The sequence below is a fragment of the Musa acuminata genome, chromosome BXJ3-7 (assembly GCF_036884655.1).
Source record: "Musa acuminata AAA Group cultivar baxijiao chromosome BXJ3-7, Cavendish_Baxijiao_AAA, whole genome shotgun sequence".
In the NCBI taxonomy this organism is placed as follows: domain Eukaryota; kingdom Viridiplantae; phylum Streptophyta; class Magnoliopsida; order Zingiberales; family Musaceae; genus Musa; species Musa acuminata.
The window spans coordinates 34720093-34738512 of NC_088355.1; the positions used below are offsets into that span (position 1 = coordinate 34720093).

At 39.6% G+C, this 18420-nt stretch overlaps 4 protein-coding genes across 4 annotated transcripts; 3 read left to right on the forward strand and 1 right to left on the reverse strand.

Moving 5' to 3' along the window:
* The first annotated feature begins 2821 nt into the window (after positions 1–2821).
* Positions 2822–5981, forward strand: LOC103992178 (small ribosomal subunit protein uS3x). Its single transcript, XM_009411788.3, has 6 exons — positions 2822–2964; positions 3066–3213; positions 3308–3479; positions 5131–5185; positions 5257–5388; positions 5560–5981. Exons 1-6 carry the CDS (start codon positions 2935–2937, stop codon positions 5722–5724), a joined length of 702 nt encoding a protein of 233 aa, XP_009410063.1. The 5' UTR covers positions 2822–2934; the 3' UTR covers positions 5725–5981.
* Positions 5982–7341: 1360 nt separating this feature from the next.
* On the reverse strand, positions 7342–8576 carry LOC135643558 (uncharacterized). Its single transcript, XM_065160649.1, has one exon. It carries the CDS (start codon positions 8436–8438, stop codon positions 7518–7520), a length of 921 nt encoding a protein of 306 aa, XP_065016721.1. The 5' UTR covers positions 8439–8576; the 3' UTR covers positions 7342–7517.
* Positions 8577–10112: 1536 nt separating this feature from the next.
* On the forward strand, positions 10113–13611 carry LOC135642705 (DNA-3-methyladenine glycosylase-like). Its single transcript, XM_065159070.1, has 6 exons — positions 10113–10539; positions 10610–10681; positions 10877–11000; positions 12607–12677; positions 13070–13127; positions 13196–13611. Exons 1-6 carry the CDS (start codon positions 10285–10287, stop codon positions 13357–13359), a joined length of 744 nt encoding a protein of 247 aa, XP_065015142.1. The 5' UTR covers positions 10113–10284; the 3' UTR covers positions 13360–13611.
* Positions 13612–15388: 1777 nt separating this feature from the next.
* On the forward strand, positions 15389–17676 carry LOC103992257 (uncharacterized). Its single transcript, XM_009411891.3, has 3 exons — positions 15389–15820; positions 15957–16039; positions 16501–17676. Exons 1-3 carry the CDS (start codon positions 15548–15550, stop codon positions 17267–17269), a joined length of 1125 nt encoding a protein of 374 aa, XP_009410166.2. The 5' UTR covers positions 15389–15547; the 3' UTR covers positions 17270–17676.
* The last annotated feature ends 744 nt before the right edge of the window (positions 17677–18420 follow it).

Consider the following 18420-nt stretch of genomic DNA (forward strand, 5'->3'; position numbering starts at 1 on the left):
AGAAGCTACAAAGTGAGTGCCTCTCAGTCCTCACTGTTTCATTCGCTTTTGCTTTTGCTCTTTTTCTCCTGAAAGAAAAAAATCTCACCTTTTGGGTGTCGATTTTATCGAGTTTTGAATTGATTAGATACCTCGGCTGCATACTTTTTTGTCAGAATGAACAATTTAGTAAGGTTTAAACTGAACAATTTGGATATGGCTATGTTTCTGGTGGGATATGGTCTTCTCGGGATGCAGGTTTTACCTTTGATGGTTGTTTATACGACTCTAGAGGGAATGAGCAAAGGGGGAGACTATATATATATATATATATATATATATTTGTCTTGCTTTTACTTTCACAATCTGCATGAGAAAATTATTTATGTAGAATTTCCTTGATCCACTTTGATATTACTATTTTGTATTATATGATATTTTTAGGACTATTTTCCTATAAAATACCCCAATTTAAAGCATCTTTCAATCAATACTCCCATTTTACTTTTTTTTTAAATAATACTTTTAATTTTGGAAATATCTAAAAAAAAAATTCATCATACTGTTTTTGAATTACTGCAGTGTTTTAACCATCATAATATAAACATTATAAAGTTTACTTAAAAATCTTAGAAATGATATGAATACACTCCTAACCTCAATCAAATTAACTATAGACCTAAAAATATGATATTCCAATGGTCTAAAAGAATAATAATTGAAGAGGAAAGATATGATGCCACTTACAATATTTTTTTAATATTTTTTATGATATTTATGATGTATCAATAAAACACTATAAATTGTATTAAAAAATATTATAAACAAATCAAATGAAACCGTTATAATAGTTAAAAACGGGCGAAAAAAAGAGCGAGAAATTTTGGTGGAAAAACTTTTAAAGATATTTTGAGTTTTTTTTTAATTCAAATGTATTGTTTGAGAAAAAGTAATAGAGGGGTTCGTTTTGAGAAATACCTAAAATATATATTTTATAAGAAAATAGCTCTTTTTTTATGGTATTAAAGTGTTTGAAAAGCATCAACCTAGTTCTTCTTTTTTAGCTAGATGAACTTTAATTTGGTGTATGCATAGTAGATGTGCAATGAGCAACCTTAAATCCTTTGCAAAATTCAAATCTACCTATTTTATTTTTATGGAACTTAAAACAGTAGTACTGATGGAAAATAATGGAAATTTTTTGTAGTTCTATGGCTATTACGTGAAAATGCTTCATTAACCTATATTGTCATGTTAATGCATTGGCTATGAAATTTGGTATGGAGTGTGTTTGTGGCATGAAAGTTGAATGCAAACATAGTGCAAGTTTTCTTGTACATGACAAACAACGAAGTAGTCATATGTGAATTGTCCTCTAAACAATTAGTTTGCATGCAGAACAAGAAACATACAGATCTTATACGTCTGGTCCTTTGATTGCAGACTGGATGTGTAGTGGGGGGAACACCAAATGGCAGCATATTATGATACATTTCACCCTCAAAATGGGACCTCAGTTGGGCAAAACTTGGATTGCTGAACCACCTACTTTGGTTAATCGAGAAAAATGTCAGATGTTTCTCGGTGCTGTCTTTGCCCCCTCGACATTAGGATCTTTTGATGTACGTGGTGTTGTGGCCCAGCAGAAACGAGCAGCTGATGTTGTATGTTGTGTTCCTGGAATCGAGAGGTGATTGTGACGCAACAAACACAGATACAATGCTTGCCTTAACAATAATCATTAGATCGAGGGGCTTAAACATGAAGGCAAACAAACACAGACAGAGAGAGAGAGAGAGAGAGAGAGAGAGAGAGGTGTTCTCCTACAGAAGATTCAATCTAAGAGATTATAAGAGAGAGAGAGAGGTTCTCCTACAGAAGATTCATGCTAGAATTTATCAAAAGATTATAAGAGAGAGAGAGAGAGAGAGAGAGATTCTCCTACAGAAGATTCGTGTTAAAACTGATCTAAGAGACTTTAAGAGAGAGAGAGAGAGGTTCTCCTACAGAAGATTCATGCTATAATTGATCTAAAAGATTATAAATATTTTTTAGAAATGAATCATGTGTGTATGATGTAAAAGACAAAAATGTCAAAAACCAGATGGTGAGTTTGACATTTCGAGTAAAATAGTTTTTCTTCCTTAATTTTATTATAAAATAGTTAAATCTGATTGATAAGACTATTTAATCGGACGTTGGTTGAGGAGCATAAGAACTAAGAGTTCGTAAGTATGTCAAGTCTCCTTTACCCTTAGAAATCCTTTTTGAAGTTTATATGCTTACAAAGGATAAAATCGTATGGATACATCTATCGTCGCACCAATGATTGATCGACCAAATGATCTCTTATTACGTAAATAGAATATATCATAAGCTTGCATTGTAATTAATCGAGATTAAAAATCATATGAAAACCATAATAATCTATTCGGTCCGATAATCAACTATTTTGATTTCTAAATTTTAAAAATCAAAACCAATTAATATAGGGTTGATTTTGAACTATTTTGATTTCTATTCGAATAGTTAATGTTTTAATTAAAAATAATTTTAAAATAAAAAATCATAATTTTGTTAAAAATTATGAACCGTTGGTTCGAATCGGAACCAAAATCATTAAGTGAGGAATCATCGGTTTCGATTCTTAAAAAAATAAAGAATTTTAATCAAATCATTCGATTCTAATTCGATTTGAAATCGACGAACTCTCGGACCGGTTTGGTGCGGTTCAGACCCGATTTCGATTCGAACCGAACAGGACTCTGCGCTACATCCATCTAAACCTTCTATTTATCATCAACGTCTTCAGACCGTCCGATCGTCCCCCCAAACCGCTATTTAAGAATCGTCTTGCGGCTGTCCCTCGTCTCTTCTAGGGTTTCTTTGTCAGCTAAGACCACAGACCCGAACTCATAGCTGCGGCGAATTCGCTTATCTTGAATCCCTGCGCAAATGGCGACCCAGATGAGTAAGAAGCGAAAGGTCTTCTCTCTTCCCTTCCAAATATCCTCTTTCCCTCAATATTTCTTCTTTCTTGAGTTCGAAGTTCGCTAAATTTCGTTTATTTCTATCCCTTCTCGCAGTTTGTGGCGGATGGGGTGTTCTTCGCGGAGCTGAACGAGGTCCTGACGAGGGAGCTTGCGGAGGATGGCTATTCGGGTGTGGAAGTTAGGGTCACGCCCATGCGTACTGAGATCATTATACGGGCGACGCGCACCCAGAACGTTCTTGGTGATTTGACACTTGTTTCGATGTTTTAGTTCCCTTTTTTTGGGTTATAAAGGGGTGTTGTTCGGTGTTTTGATGCTTTTATCTGATGGTTTAGGCGAGAAGGGAAGGAGAATTAGGGAACTGACATCAGTGGTGCAGAAAAGATTCAACTTTCCGGAGAATGGCGTTGAGCTGTACGCCGAGAAGGTGAACAATAGGGGTCTCTGTGCCATTGCTCAGGCTGAATCTCTCCGTTACAAGCTTCTTGGCGGCCTTGCTGTTAGGAGGTTGGGATATATTCACCCTTTTTTAAGTTTGGTGTTTACTGTTTTGATTCTAACTCTGTAGTTATGCTCGTATTTCTCTCGTAAGATGTTTGTTTCCATATGGTTATTATAAGTCACTTCACGCTTATGATTTTTCTCAAGACCGACGGTTGACTTTGTGTTATCTACTAGTAGCTGAAATTGATAACGCGAGTTGTTTTTCACTTGTGTCCGATTGAAGAATATCTCATTATTAGACTAGGACGTGGTGATGTAGGTTGGTACATCAGAAGAAAGTTATTTTGGGCATGTAAGTTGTGATGTCTGTCATCTATAAAGCAAATAGGTTACTCAGTACCAAACTTTGTGTCGGAAGGTGACAATATCAGGATAGCCATGGATGCATTTAGGTTCATGATGCTTCTTATTTTCATGACATAAAAACCCCCTGGCAACACATTTATTCATTATTGTAATCACATCTTATTGAGTAGTGAAAAGTATGACCTTTTGTTCTATGAGGGCATATGGATGTAGGTTTTTGCACAAGTGAGAGGAGAAGTACTGTAGGGAATCGATAAATTTGGCTTTACTGTTCTGTGTTAAACTTATTTTATGCCTGTTTGTTTCTTTGGTTGTTTAGGTTACTCTTGTGTGCCATATCTTGTATGTAGTGTGGCTCATCAGCTATTTTTATACAATTTTTCAGTGGCCATCAGAAGCTAATGTCTTTTTGGCATCATTAGATATCTTGACAACCTGATAATTTTTCTCATTCAGAATCTGGGTGACTATGACTTGAGTCTTGTGTAAGGCTTGCATATATTGGCCTTCCTTGAATCTTGTACGGGCTGATGTCGTGGCCACACTGTCACCTGGTTGTCATTTTTTAGTTATTGTGTGTGATTATTGTCATCTATAAAGCAAATAGGTTGCTCAGTACCAACTTTGTGTCGGAAGATGACAATATTAAGATTGCCATGGATGCAATTGGGTTCGTGGTATCTCTTGATCTCATGTCAATTCTCCTGGCAACATGTTTGCAAATTTGATAATTTTTGTGCAGGGATTTGTATGATAGTTTCTGATTAAAAATGCTATTTTCATCGGTTTGCAATGTCACTTGGGTTAGGCTGGTGTTGACTAACATTTGGAATATGTGGCTCTATTGAGTTGGCTTATTCTTTCAAAATTAGTATTGGAGTTATGTAAGATATGTCCTAATTTAGAGCTGAGCTAATGAAATGTGTATATGTATGTCTGCATGACTTTGTGTTTTTGTCTTTGTTTTATGTTTCTGAATACGAGTGTTGCCTGTTTTCTCTACTTTTTTGGTTGTACATTTTTTGCATTTTACTATCTTACTAACGATTTGAGCATTTGTGGTTTTTTATTCTGTGGCTGGGCTATATATGATTTTCTGATGGTTTGTTTTTTATGCTCATACGACTGAGTTATGGAGTTTGTCAGGCTTCTTGTATCTTGTATGCTTGGGGTTTGGAATATTCTCCAACATTTTGTTCTTATTTTTTATCTTAGGCTGCTGATCGATGGCTTTGCTTTGAATTTTTTTTGAGCAGACTGATGTTTATTTCCAAACATGTTGGCATATCTTGTTGTTTGTTGGAGTTATCTATTCAAGGGTGTCTTAATTGCATGTGTTTTGTTCCAGGGCATGTTATGGTGTCCTGAGGTTTGTCATGGAGAGTGGTGCAAAGGGGTGTGAGGTATATTCTGGAACTAAGCCTGAATTAATTTTTCTGTGGAGATTGGAGGTTTATTTCATGATTTATCATAGGTAATTGTAAGTGGAAAACTTAGGGCTCAGCGAGCTAAGTCGATGAAATTCAAGGATGGTTACATGATTTCTTCTGGTCAGCCGGTCAATGAATATATTGACTCAGCGGTGAGGCATGTGCTCCTAAGACAGGTTAGTGTCTAAAATTTACTGCACTAGTTTTTTGTTGTTGATTTAGTGTTCCTTTTGCCTTTTCAAATCATCAGTGTGTTTTGCTTGCCTTTAGCAAGGATATGTTTCCAATGCAACTAGCAGGATGTCATGATGTTTTTTCGGAGATTAACCGTCTGTTTACATGCTTAGGGTGTTCTTGGAATCAAGGTAAAAATTATGTTGGATTGGGATCCAAAGGGAAAGCAAGGTCCTACTACCCCTCTTCCGGATCTCGTCACCATTCATCCACCAAAGGATGAAGAAGAATACGTTAGGCCAGCACCACCAGTGGCTCCAGAGATTGCCGCTGTATGACCTCATGGGGGGGGTGTGTGTTGCTGAGTTGAATTTCCTTGTTTTCCTTTCAAAAAAGAGTTAATCAACTTAGGTTTATTTGCGGTGTCCAAACTCGCTTTATGATGGTATCTTCCAGATTAATATTGTTTGTAATGGTTGAATTGCACCGATCCCTTTTGTTTCTGTTTCATTGGGCTAGAAAATGATTTGGAATTATTTATTTGGAGGAAAAATGTACTGACTTCAACATAGTTGTTTTAAGTTTCCTTGTATTAGTTCCACAGACTAGTTTGGGTTGGTATAGAAGCAAATTGCGGTTATCTGAAGCTATTTTTCGGATAAATATGGAATGATGTTCTGTTCAATTGTCATAGAAATTTCTAATTTGTAAATGGTAATAGCTCCGTTGAATCCCCAAAGTCTTCACTAAACTGCATATGGGTTAAATCATTTATTATCCCGATACCAATCAGAGTCCTACAAAGAGTAGATGGGGGACTCGGTTCATGTTGAGTACCACTGACTCATCCTGTTTTATGTCAAGCATACCCAACCTACAGTAATAAGTGAACTGTAGATGGTCGAGGTAATGAGTACTGCAGAACGATTGCTCGCAAGGGGTCTTACGAACCTCTGATGACAGTTGTTGAGAGTTGGGATCTTAGTGATTAAGCAACTAGTTTTTGCTACAATATCAATCAAGCTTAGGTCAGCCACAGCTTGTTTGTAATTTGTTTGCTAGTCATTAGAATTTTCTGAGCCTTGGGGTGCCATTTCCACTAGTTGGGTGCGTGAAATGATGTGGAAAGTTAGTTGTTTGCTCAATATGGTTTCATGGCAAATGGACTATTTTTGGGTTTTAGTTGCTTTGAAGGCACGAACACTTCAATGCCAAGAAATCATTATTCTATTGTATTGTCTCCTGTGTCCTTGTTTCATCTGATCTGGCCCTTTTTTATTGGTCAAATGAGCCTTATCTTTTGGGTTTTCATGATCTGATTCACAAGTATCATTCCAAGCAGCGTTGGTTCTGTGAAAATGATGCACGACTAATGCACTATACTCAATCATCAATGCTTCGATCTCTTTAGTTTCTAAGAGATCCCATTTTTGTCCATGTGGATGGATAAGGTGGGGCACAAAAGAACCCATCTCAAATGACAAAGATGTGTGAGAGAGACAGACACGTCTCTTAGATGGCAAATTTCAAATTGAACTCCCGGTTTGCCAATCGAATAATCAGGAATTTGGATCTTGATCTGTTTGAATCATTGATTGTACGGTCTGAATGTTACTAGGATAGAAATATCCTAAACTCTATTTAATCGTAAAAATATTCGAACCCCGTTTTGTTGAAATCTTGAAGTACATCTTCATTGCTGCTTGAACGGCTTCTGGCCAAGCTTTTTCGGGCATTCATATAGGGCAGGAAACTTTTGACCCAAAAGAAGCCAGAAAACCACAGACAATTCTCTTCAGATCAAAAAGATGGATGGTGAGAATAAACACATAAAATTGTACTATTTGGTGACACAAACAGAGACCAATCTTAGCCCCCACTCTCTTTACACATCCCAAATCACAATAGTAACTCCTCCTTCAGGAAGAGCCACACACCACTGACAGCCAAAAGAATTCCCCAAATAATCCCACTAGACACCTTTTGATAAGAGCTGGATTATACAAAAAAGATAAAGAAGAACGAAAGTAAAAAGGAAACGAGAAAAGAAAAGCCAACAAGTTCTTGTAGGCCATTAACAAGGTGGGACACACAATTAACTGATGCAATAGTTCATTGGTCTTTTGCCTTTTTACCTCCCAAGCTCAATGGATCTCAGCCTTTTACCCATATGAACGAAGCTCCCAGACTCCATCAGCTTCTTCCGTGACTCCAAGTCCTCTTCTTCCTCCTCCTTGAGAAGAGGCAGGTATTGCGGCTCCTCGGGGTAGACCTTGGACAGGAACAAGAAGAGAAGCATGGAGAACACGGCCATGGCAGCCATGTACCAGCTGAACTGGAGGTTGACGAGGGACTTGGCGCGGTGGAGCGCTGCGTCGGTGTGGCAGCGGACGACCATGTGCCCCTCCTCCAGGTTCATGAAGCAGCCCTTGGGGATGAGGCTGGGCGTCCACAGCATGAAGCCCATGACGACGAACCACACACCTTGGAAGGCGATGCTCACCGACCGGACGAAGCTCACCAGGAAGCTCCGCGGCAGGGCGACGCCGAGGAGGGCGGTGGCGAGCGACACCACGATGACGGTCTGCAGCAGCCAGTGGTACTGCCCCTCCATGCCCATATGGTCGGCGGAGTGGAGGTGGAACATGAGCAGCTGCTGCCCGAAGGCGGCGGCGGCGAGGAGCATGGTCATCTCGTCGCGGAGCCTCGGCTTGACGCGGTCAAAGACGATTGCGAAGGAGGCGTAGATGAGGAGGGCGAGGGAGATGGAGGCGTGCTCGAAGTTGTGCAGGTGGTTGGAGGGGATGGTGCCGTCGTCGTCGAAGGGGTTGTGCTTCTCCGGGCCGATGACCAGCTCCATGGAGATGGAAGCCAGGCTGCCAAAGATGATGAGGTAGAGCTCAAGGTGCCTGAGCCTAGATGTGGGGAACCATGGAGGGGAACAGTAGGAGTTGGGGTGCATGGAGTGCAGCTTGATGTGGTTGAAGAGGTGCCACAGCCCAATCACCAGGAACCCAAACCCTGGTGCCACGTGACCCACCAAAGTGCCCATGCTTTCTCAGGCCCTGCAGGATTTTGCCGGATAAATTGGAGAGGGACAACACCGGCTTTGGGTGTATATGGTATGTGTGGAGACTCCTTGAGCTAGGGAGGAAAGAGAAGTTATGGGATCATCCTTGGGGTTAGGAGTAAGCTACCTTGTTACGAGGAAAGCAAGAGAGAAAGAGAGAGATGATATGGGAGAAGAATGGTGGGAAGGTTTTAAAGTGGAACGACTGAGGTACAACTCTAGATGGTTCCATGAATTTGTTGGATCCTCGAAAGTTCTTCAGTGTTGCGATGGAGTTGGCTTGGGAAGGGGATTTGGGATTGACTCGTCATGGTTTGACCAGCTGTGGGCCATGACAAAGGGTTGGGCCCGCGTGGGCCTTCTAGAAGGGCTTATCTGATAACTGTGCCCACTAAAATCCTTAGATATTATTTTTAAAAAAAATTGTATATATATAGGTTATTAAAAAAAATTCATATTTTAAGTATTTCTCAAAAGGAATATCCTCTTTTATTTTATTTTTTCAAATAATATTTTTAATTAAAAAAAATATATATAAAAATTTCTTGTTTTTTCGTAATATTTATAATATTTTATTGATGTACTGAAGACATTATAAATACTATTGAAAAAAATTATAAGTGACATCATATCATATCTTTCTAGATGTCATTGTTTATTTATTATTTTAATATTATATATTTTTTATTTTTGTTGTTGTTATAGTCAAAATATTATTATAGACTAAAATATTATAATAAAAAAGGGACAATTTAGATATTTTAAAATTAGCAGTATTATTTTTTTATAAAAAAATATAGGATATGTATTAAAATTTATTATATATATATCGCTTCAAAGTATCTAACCTTATAAATCTAAGTTTTAACATATGCTGTTGAAATAACCAAAAAGACAGACACTAACAGTGAGGATGATGTCTCAAGGGACATGTGCATAAAGATTTGCATGAGCAAATATGTTGTATTCAAACATTGCAAGGATAGGTTTGTCGATTTCTTTTTCTTTAGTTTAGAATAAGTTTTAATCTAATTTTTTTATTAATATTGCATAACGAGAGCTTTTCTTGTTTGCCACGCAAAACGGCGACGGCGTGGACTCGAGTGAGGTTTCAGGTCAGCACACGCAGCTTTTTTGTGTCAAACTTCCACCTGGTTTTCTTGGTAGCCGCCGCCTCCGCCAAGTGTTTGACGAAAGACAAATCCTTGGAGCGTTTATAAGATCGATCGTCATTAATAGCAGCCACCAAATTGAAATTGACCAACGAGAGAGCTCGAGAGCTCAGTTCAAACTTGAATTACATTGGCCAACCTATATTCGTTACGTCTTCCCCAAGACAAACTGAGGCAACATTTTTCAGCAATGACATGTTGATTACATCTGAAGTGAATGTGAGGTGAGGATGATAAAATCTCAAAGAAGGACCTCGATCTTGACTTTGGAATTGGAAGTCTCTCAAAATATATCGGACAGTCCCTTTTCACCCTCAATGTTGACTTTGATTTTGGTGCCGATTATTATTGATAATTATATAAGAAGAAAAGAATGGACTTTCGCAGTTTATTATTGGATCGTAAGCATTTTCGTTTTCATCATTTATTCTTCAAATATTTTTTTTATAGAGCTTCCGCATATACTAGTACTGATTAATTTTGATTAAAGCCAAGACAGTGGTAATTAAGGACTTAATTTTGAGACCTCGACTCGCGGGAGAGGATTCGTCGGATGATCTTAACCGTCCAGCTTCGTGTCGCCCCGAGAAAAGTCGTCGCAACACGAATCTACAAGCTCACTGGAGGGACAAGGAAAGCAGGCAGCTGCGGCGGCGATGACGGTCGGCGGATCTCCGGCCCGGTTCAAGAGAACCGCGCGGAGAAACCGAAGGAATGGGGACAGCATCCCGAGGCCTCCGCCTGCCGCGCCGGAGGAGGCGGCGGGATGTTCGGTGGACGGACTTCGTGTCCCCTCGGAGCCGGCTGCGATCTTGCCCAAGGATTTTTTCCTGGTTGATTCCCTCGAACTCGCTCCTCGCTTGCTGGGCAAGTTCCTTCGACGCGATGAAGTCGTTCTCCAGATCACCGAGGTCTCTCTCTCTCTCTCTCTCTCTCTCTCTCGTAGGTGAAATTAGGTTTTGAATGCTTCGACTGTTGCAGGTCGAGGCTTATAGACCGAATGATTCGGCATGCCATGGTCGATTCGGCATCACTTCACGAACGGCGCCAGTAGTAAGTGCCGATCTGTTCCCTAATTTCTTTCTTCTCTCTTTCGTTTTTACCATTTGACCAGGGTGATTTCATTCTTAGATAGGATAATCGAGTCGCATCTGCTAGATTTAAGCCATGTAATCTAGTAAAAGATAGATATATTTTTTTGATTCCAAGTTTAGATTTTGATCAAAGTATTGAGTTCTTTTGTGATAGTTTGGACCAGGAGGGCATGCATATGTGTATCTTTGCTATGGACTCCATACAATGCTCAATGTTGTAGCAGATAAAGAGGGAGTTGGTGCAGCCGTCTTGATACGCTCTTGTGCGCCCATTAGTGGTATATCTTGTTTTATTTGCTTTATGCATGCTCAAGTTAGCTTAAAATTGTATATAATACTTGGAAATTCTTTGTAGTGCATTCTGTCTCATGATCATCTTATTTAAAACAATCATAAAATTTTCTCCATACATCTCTGTGTGTCAAGATTTGTGAGCTCACTAATGATAATTCAATTTGTATGCTTTGAGGCCTTAATTGAAATGGTACCGATGTTGATCATGTTTCAGCTTAACAACATGTACTCCGGTGCACAGAGCATCGACCGCAGTTTGGTTGATAAACCGCTTTTGGTGTATAACCTCAGCATAATTGGCAGGGTTCCACTTCTTTCAAGATTCATCACATGCTCCGGTGGATATGGATTAACTTTCTCAAGGCTACATTAACTTCTCTTTGCAATTTAAAACCAAAAGCACAATTAGTTCCTCATTCTATTGCTCCACATTGCTGCAGTCCTTTAATATTTGAAATTATGCCACCATTTTTATTGGATATGGAAATTATGTCGTGAGCTGACATATTTAGTCTATCATCCAACTCATTTTCGTTACTGTGGAAAAGATAATAAGAAACTTACATCTATATCTTTTGTGTGGCAAAAGGAGGCTGAGATGCACATATGTTTTTGTGAAATTAATGGACTTGAGAATGTAGGTTCTCAAGGAACCGGATGGTTCTGTAAATGCATATCTCTGTTTTGTCTCCTTGCATAAAAGATTATTTTAGATGCTTCTGTGACTTATAACCATTAGGCGAAATAAATCTTCCATGAGAAACCCTTTGGTTGGTTGCCAGAATAACCATTACAGAGTGCCGTTACCAGTTATCCCTGATTGCCCAAGTGTTCTGCTTAAACTGAAGGCTTAACATGAAGATGTTCAGAAAAATAAAATTAATGGCATATTCATTTTTTTGTTTTGTTCATTTGCCAATTATTTTCACTCACTCCTTAAGAAGATATCTCCGTATTAGTACTTTTACCACAGTCCATATTGTGATTCTGTTTTTTTTTCCTCACTTAGTCTTTTCTCATAGACTTATTGAACTTATTTAATTTGTTCCTGTGAGTTCTTCTCCCAAAATTTTGTTGCAGGTTTTTTCCCTTTGTGCCTTTATATGTTTCTTTTTCTCTGATTTCAGGAGGCTTTTTGATCTTCTCGGTGGGGTAATCTAATACATAAGCCTCAATGTTATCTGTAAATTCTTCTGCACATCAGTTGCAAGTATCTATCAAGTATATGCCACTTTTAAAGCATGAAGCACTTCAGTGCATTGTAATATTATTTTTCTCTTAGAAGTAAGAAATGATAAGCTCTGGACATTTTACTTTATATAAGTTTATACTTTATATATGACTATTCAGTGTACTCTTTTTCTTAAGCATCTAACTCTCGACTCGTTAGCTACCGGTTTTGGGCAATCAGTTTGAGAGAATCCAATCTTTCTGTCAGTGCCTCGTTATTATGGTTTTGTTGATATCCTAGGTGATCCATTGCTGCATTTCCTCTGCGATTCACTATCAATATTTCATTTTATTGAAAAGAACAAAAAAAGATTTACTATGCTAGAGGAAGAATTGTGAATTTTTTATGATTAATTACAGGTCTTGGGACTATCGAAGAACGTCGAGGGCGGAAGGCTGAGAAGCCTGTCCTGCTAACAGGACCTGGAAAGGTCAGCTTGTTCTCCATAATATGTTCTTTGGTTTCTTGCATACATGATTTAAATACTTTACATGTTGCAGACAGGAAGACTAGATTAAATGTTTTTTTTTCTTTTTGTAAGATGTAATGTTGTTGCAAAATAGCAATCTCTATATACGTTATTTGGTCTTATTAATTTTGGCAATCCAAGAACTTTTCTTTTTGTGACAAAAATAAGCATGAAGGCTTGGTTATTTCGGTCACAACCTCAAAGATGTTATATGTATGAACAAATAAACCGACAAGAGCTTCCTCTTTAAGTATCTATCGGACTTTTTATTTTTTCCAGAACTTTGATAAGCATATGTTTTCTTCTGTCATCATAATCTCTGGTGGAATTCTCTTAATTGTTTTTGTCGATAGGTTGGTCAAGCATTAGGGATTACAACTGCTTGGTCAAACCATCCACTTTACACCCGCGGTATGACATGTTGAACAGAATTAGTACTTATTAATCTTTCTTTTGGCTAACAATTCTCATATCCTCAGGAGGCTTGGAAGTGTTAGATGGGCCGGCGCCAGAGAAGATCTTGGTGGGGCCACGTGTGGGAATCCAGTACGCATTGCCTGAGCACATCACGGCACCGTGGAGGTTTGCCATTGCTGGTACTCCCTGGATAAGTGCCCCCAAAAACACACTTCATCCTCCGTAAATGAAAGCGGTGGATCCGCACAAGGAACGTTGCACCCTGCAGTGTATTACACCCGTCATTGACAATGGAGAATAGTCGGTGTGTAACACAACTACTCATGTTGTCGTTCTTGTTTCTACTTTTATTCTTGCAACGTTTGCCGCGGCTTATATAGCCGAATCCAATGTTCGTGGAAACATATCTGTAGATCCTATATTTCTTTTGTGAACATTTCTGTACTTGTTGAAGCCTTAATGTTTGTTGAAATGCCCACTGCAAAATGTACTCGTGGAAGCTGTCGTCCTCTGAGAGAGTTGGAGCAACATGTGTCTCCGTGCAGGTGGCAGCAAAGCGTGCGGGATTGCAATCCGTCGCCCGAGAGATTCTAACTCTCGCGTGGAAACCCCATCCAAACCACTCTCTTTCTTTATAAGTACAAAGAGATTGTATGTAATCTTAAACTCAATTCGGATAACATTTCGATGTGATAAACGAGTCGATTATTATGACAAATAGTCTCTCTTCTCTTTCTCTCTCTCTCTCTCTCTCTCTTTCTTCAATGTTGGAATCTCGGTTGAGGAGTTGCTGTCGTACAGTGTCGCTGTTGCATGTCGAGAACTAAATGAAATGGCAGAGGATGGTGTTGGCCTCGATGTCTTTGCATGTGGTGTTGGACCCCACAGGACCACTTAACTATACTTGGCGTGGTGCTGATAGGACGGAAACAAGTGACTTCCCCATGTGAACTTTGCATTGACAGTCCCTCTCTCTCATCTATTTGCTGGGTTCACATGCTGCTGTTGCTCATGAAACAATAGGAGACTATAGGCTTATATGTGGGAACAAGCCAACCTCCATTCATCTGCTACTCCAGCCTTTTAAGCCATCATCATCATCATCATCATCATCATCATCATCTTAAAATTGTGTGAATCTTGCTCCAGCTTATCCAATTTTCCCATTTAATTTCATTAATTCATAAAATTATAATACGTGTATTATAACTGATATTAAATCTTCATGTTAAAGATCGGATTGTGACGACTGATATTAAAGCCGAACTTACGAAGCTATATCGGTCATCAAATTGTTAAAACATCGCTAGAAATGAACGAACGATCATAATCATAATCGAAACATAGTAGGTGGTGAGTATAACATCCATTTTTAATATTAGATCCAAATATGATAAAACAGTGAACCGACATCAAATTCTGTAATTAAAAACGACTAAAATAGGTACAAATATAAACGAGGATTAAATGAGACGGTCGATAAACATAGATCACACGCTGTAAGGCTAAAAGATAAACTTATTTGAATCGACACAAATTGGAATAATAATAACATCGAATATAAGAATCGGGTCAAATAATCGGGGCCCATTGTTACTCCTGGTCTTGGGTCGAAAAGATAGAATTAGGATTAGCCTTTAATGTTTGGGCCCGACCATCACACCAAATGCCGCATGACATTGCTACAGAAAATAATCTTAGTCCTTCCATCTCTAAGCAGGATCTTGAGAGAGAGAGAGAGAAAGAGGGAAAGGCGTCGCCTTTAAAGATGAGAGATTGTTTGGACGTGTCCACATAACAACGACAACAACAACGAAAGCAAAGATTAATGTTGCGAGGGTCGCCATCACCGCTCATGGCAGTCAGATGGGGGAAGAAGGTTGGATTCCACTTCCTGTTGCTGTCTGTGCTCAGACCCATGCGCGGCTCGCCTATCTTAGCAGAGCCAGCGTTCGGGATCCGAAGGATCGGAATCCCAGGCTCCCGTTGGCGGATAGAGAGGGGCCCAATGTTTTCGTGGATCCTGTCTCGAGGTCCGCCCGGACTAGATTTAAATGGAAATCTAGTCCGTGGCAACGTAAACCGCCGCCAACCGGTTTTGCCGGTGGCGGATCCGCGCGCCCGACCGCACGTGCCGGGGGCCACCCTCCCCGGACTTCCTCTTTATTGTGAGCTGTTGTTATTATCATCATTGTTATGGTCGATATTGTGATTTTTTATTTCGTTTATTTCTCTTGTTTTCTTTCATCCTTCCTTCCCGTTTATCCAATAATTAAACGAGAAAAAGGGAAACAAAAAGAGCTCCTCTTTATTATTTGGTCTTTTGAGTGCGGTGTCGCTGAAGGCTTCTAATTTCGCACCCCCTTCTCACTCCTCATCCATCCATCTCCCTTTCTCTCCCAATCTCGTGCACCATGAGGATCCGTAAAAGACCCTCCTCCTCCACCTGCTTCTCCGTCCCTTCTCTCGCCCCTCTTCGTGTCTCCCAAGATCCATCCCTCCAAGACCACCCACCGAATAGTAGTGCAGGAGGACCTGTGGGAGAAAGGTTGCACCCGGTTGCGGATCTGCCGCTAGACCCCCATGAGTTGGGGGAGAATCCAAACCGTGGAAGATCTGTTGTGGATCCTTTCCATTCAGATCCATATCCAGACGCTAAGGCCCCAAGCAGCAGCGGCAGTGTGCAGGTACTCGGTTACTTCCACCTTTGCTTCAATTCTTGGGCTTCTCAGTTGCGTGGCTACTCTATCTCTTCGCTTCTGGGTGCAATGTGGTGATTGGTGCACGCCCTTGTGGGGGATGAGGATTTGGGACTCGTTGCAGGTGCCCAAGGAGGTGGAGGAAGAGGAGGAGGTGATGGTGGATTCCAGCGAGAGGTGGTTTGCCCAGGCCAATGGAAGCAATAGGTAGGTAAACTTGCTCCCTTTCTCCCTTTAGGAAATGCCTTCTTGCCTTTGTATCATCAGCATTGCCTGCGGGCATAAAAACAAACAAAATAAAAATAAAAGCATCCATGTATTTAATTGCTGCTGATATATATATATATATATATATATATATATATATATATATATATATATATATATATATATATATATATATATATATTTATATACACGATGCATGACAGCCTGACCCATAATAACAGCCCACCCTCATTCCCATCTACGAGTGCATCCCACACACGCACACATCTCCTCCTCTTTTAGTTGTGGGTAGTTTAATTAGCTCATCCCAAACTTGTGGTAGCTCATTACACAAGAGTGAAGAGTTAAGTGTGGGTGCACTGTGGTGCGATACTAATCCACGGATGAGATCTGGGGTGTGATGCAATTTCTTCCATTCTGGCATCTCTTTGCCTCCCTAGGACGAGTGTCAGCACAGGTGCAGTAGCGTCAGAAGCGGCGCAGCTTGGGGAGACGGTATCGCCACAGAAGAACACGAGAGGAGGGGACGAAAACGGAAATGGGGACGGAGGATTTGAAGGCAAGCTGAGGGAGAAAGAGAAAAAGGTCAAGGCGAAGGCAAGAGCAAGCTCTGGTCCTGCTTCAGCGAACAATAATTGCACCAGTGTTAAGGATAGTGATAAGGAAGGGTGCGATGGTGGGGCAGCAGTGGTGAGAGCTGGGCATGGGACAAATGTTAACGGGAAGAGGCGGAGGAGCCCGGCGGTGCTGATGGAGGGATCACGGTGCAGCCGCGTCAATGGAAGGGGGTGGCGGTGCTGCCAGCAGACCCTCGTCGGGTACTCCCTTTGCGAGCACCATCTCGGGAAAGGAAGGCTCAGGAGCATGAGCAGTGTCAGGGGGCAGTTGGGTACCAGCAAGCCCAAATGGAGTATCGATATCAGGAATAGTAGTGTTGTGCCGCTAACTTCACCGCAGAAGCTGGAGGAAGAAGAGAGAAAGCCAAGGAAGCAACCTGCCATTGCTTTTGACACTGGGGTGGACAACATAAAGGAAGAGGAGGAGAAGTCAAGGACGAAAAGGAAGAAGACAGGAATGGTGAAAGCTCGATCGATCAGCAGTTTGCTGGACAACACAAATCATCCTGTGTTGTCGTCGTCACCACCGCAGGCGCCGGAAGTTGCATCGTTGCCACCATGTCATGGCAGTGAGGCCAGAAGCGTGAGTTAAAGCGATGGTTTGGGAGATAGCTTTGACGGTGCAAGTTTTTAGTGCCACCATATCATGCAACCACTGTTACACTTCCTCCCCCTCCCTCACAAAATTGCCGTCAACTGTTGCAAGCGTGACAATTATTGGTTCTACTGCCAGTGCTACTGATTATAATTTAGTGAAGAGATGGCACGTTATGACAAGAGATGTGAAGACTAAGCATCCATGTTAGCTGATACAAGAGGGTGAGGTGGGTGGAGGAAGCTCTGGCTTTCTGATAGGGAGCAGCCTTGTAGTTCTGGGCGTAGCTGTTAATCTGTGTATCTTTTACATTATTTTTTTTACTTTAATCTGTGACTTGGAAATTTTTCTTTCGCAGACCGAATCTGTCATGCCTGTTTTAGCTCTGTACTGGACCAATAAGACCGCACCACATTGTCATGCTCTGTGGGTCCCGTTTCCTATCGTAATATCTTGTTGATTGAGCTCACGGCTGCCATAACAGACTCTTTATATATATATATATATATATATATATATATATATATATATATAAAATACTTTTGAATTGGACTATTTTAAACCTAACCAATCTACAGGTTGGTTTAACATGGGTCAAATTGATTATTGGATCACTTATATTCAAGTTACATTGGGTTAAAATCGAGTTACACTTTTTACATAACTTATTAAAAATATATTAAATTTTATATAAATTTATTTTAAATTCATCATAAGATAAAAAAATTAGTATAAATTTTTGTTACAATCCTATTCTATCAGTAATTGAGTTTAATTGATTTTAACTTCAATTGTAACTAAGTCAATATGGGAAATATGAAATAAGAAATGTAGGATTTTGTGATTAGTTTTTTTGATAAATTTAAGATAATTTTATATATAAGTTAATATATTTTTATATATTTTGTGAATGAATATAACTTGAATGTAACGATTTTTTTATAAAAAATTTTACAATAATTTTATATAAAAATAATATGTTTTTGAGAATAACTCGAAGTTTTTTAGTTTTATAATCAATCTAGGATAAATTTATATAAAAAAATAATATATTTATTTTTATATATTGTGAATGAGTGTAGCTCAAGCATAATTATTTTTTGGAAATTTAAGATATTTTTTATATAAAAATTAATATATTTTTTTAG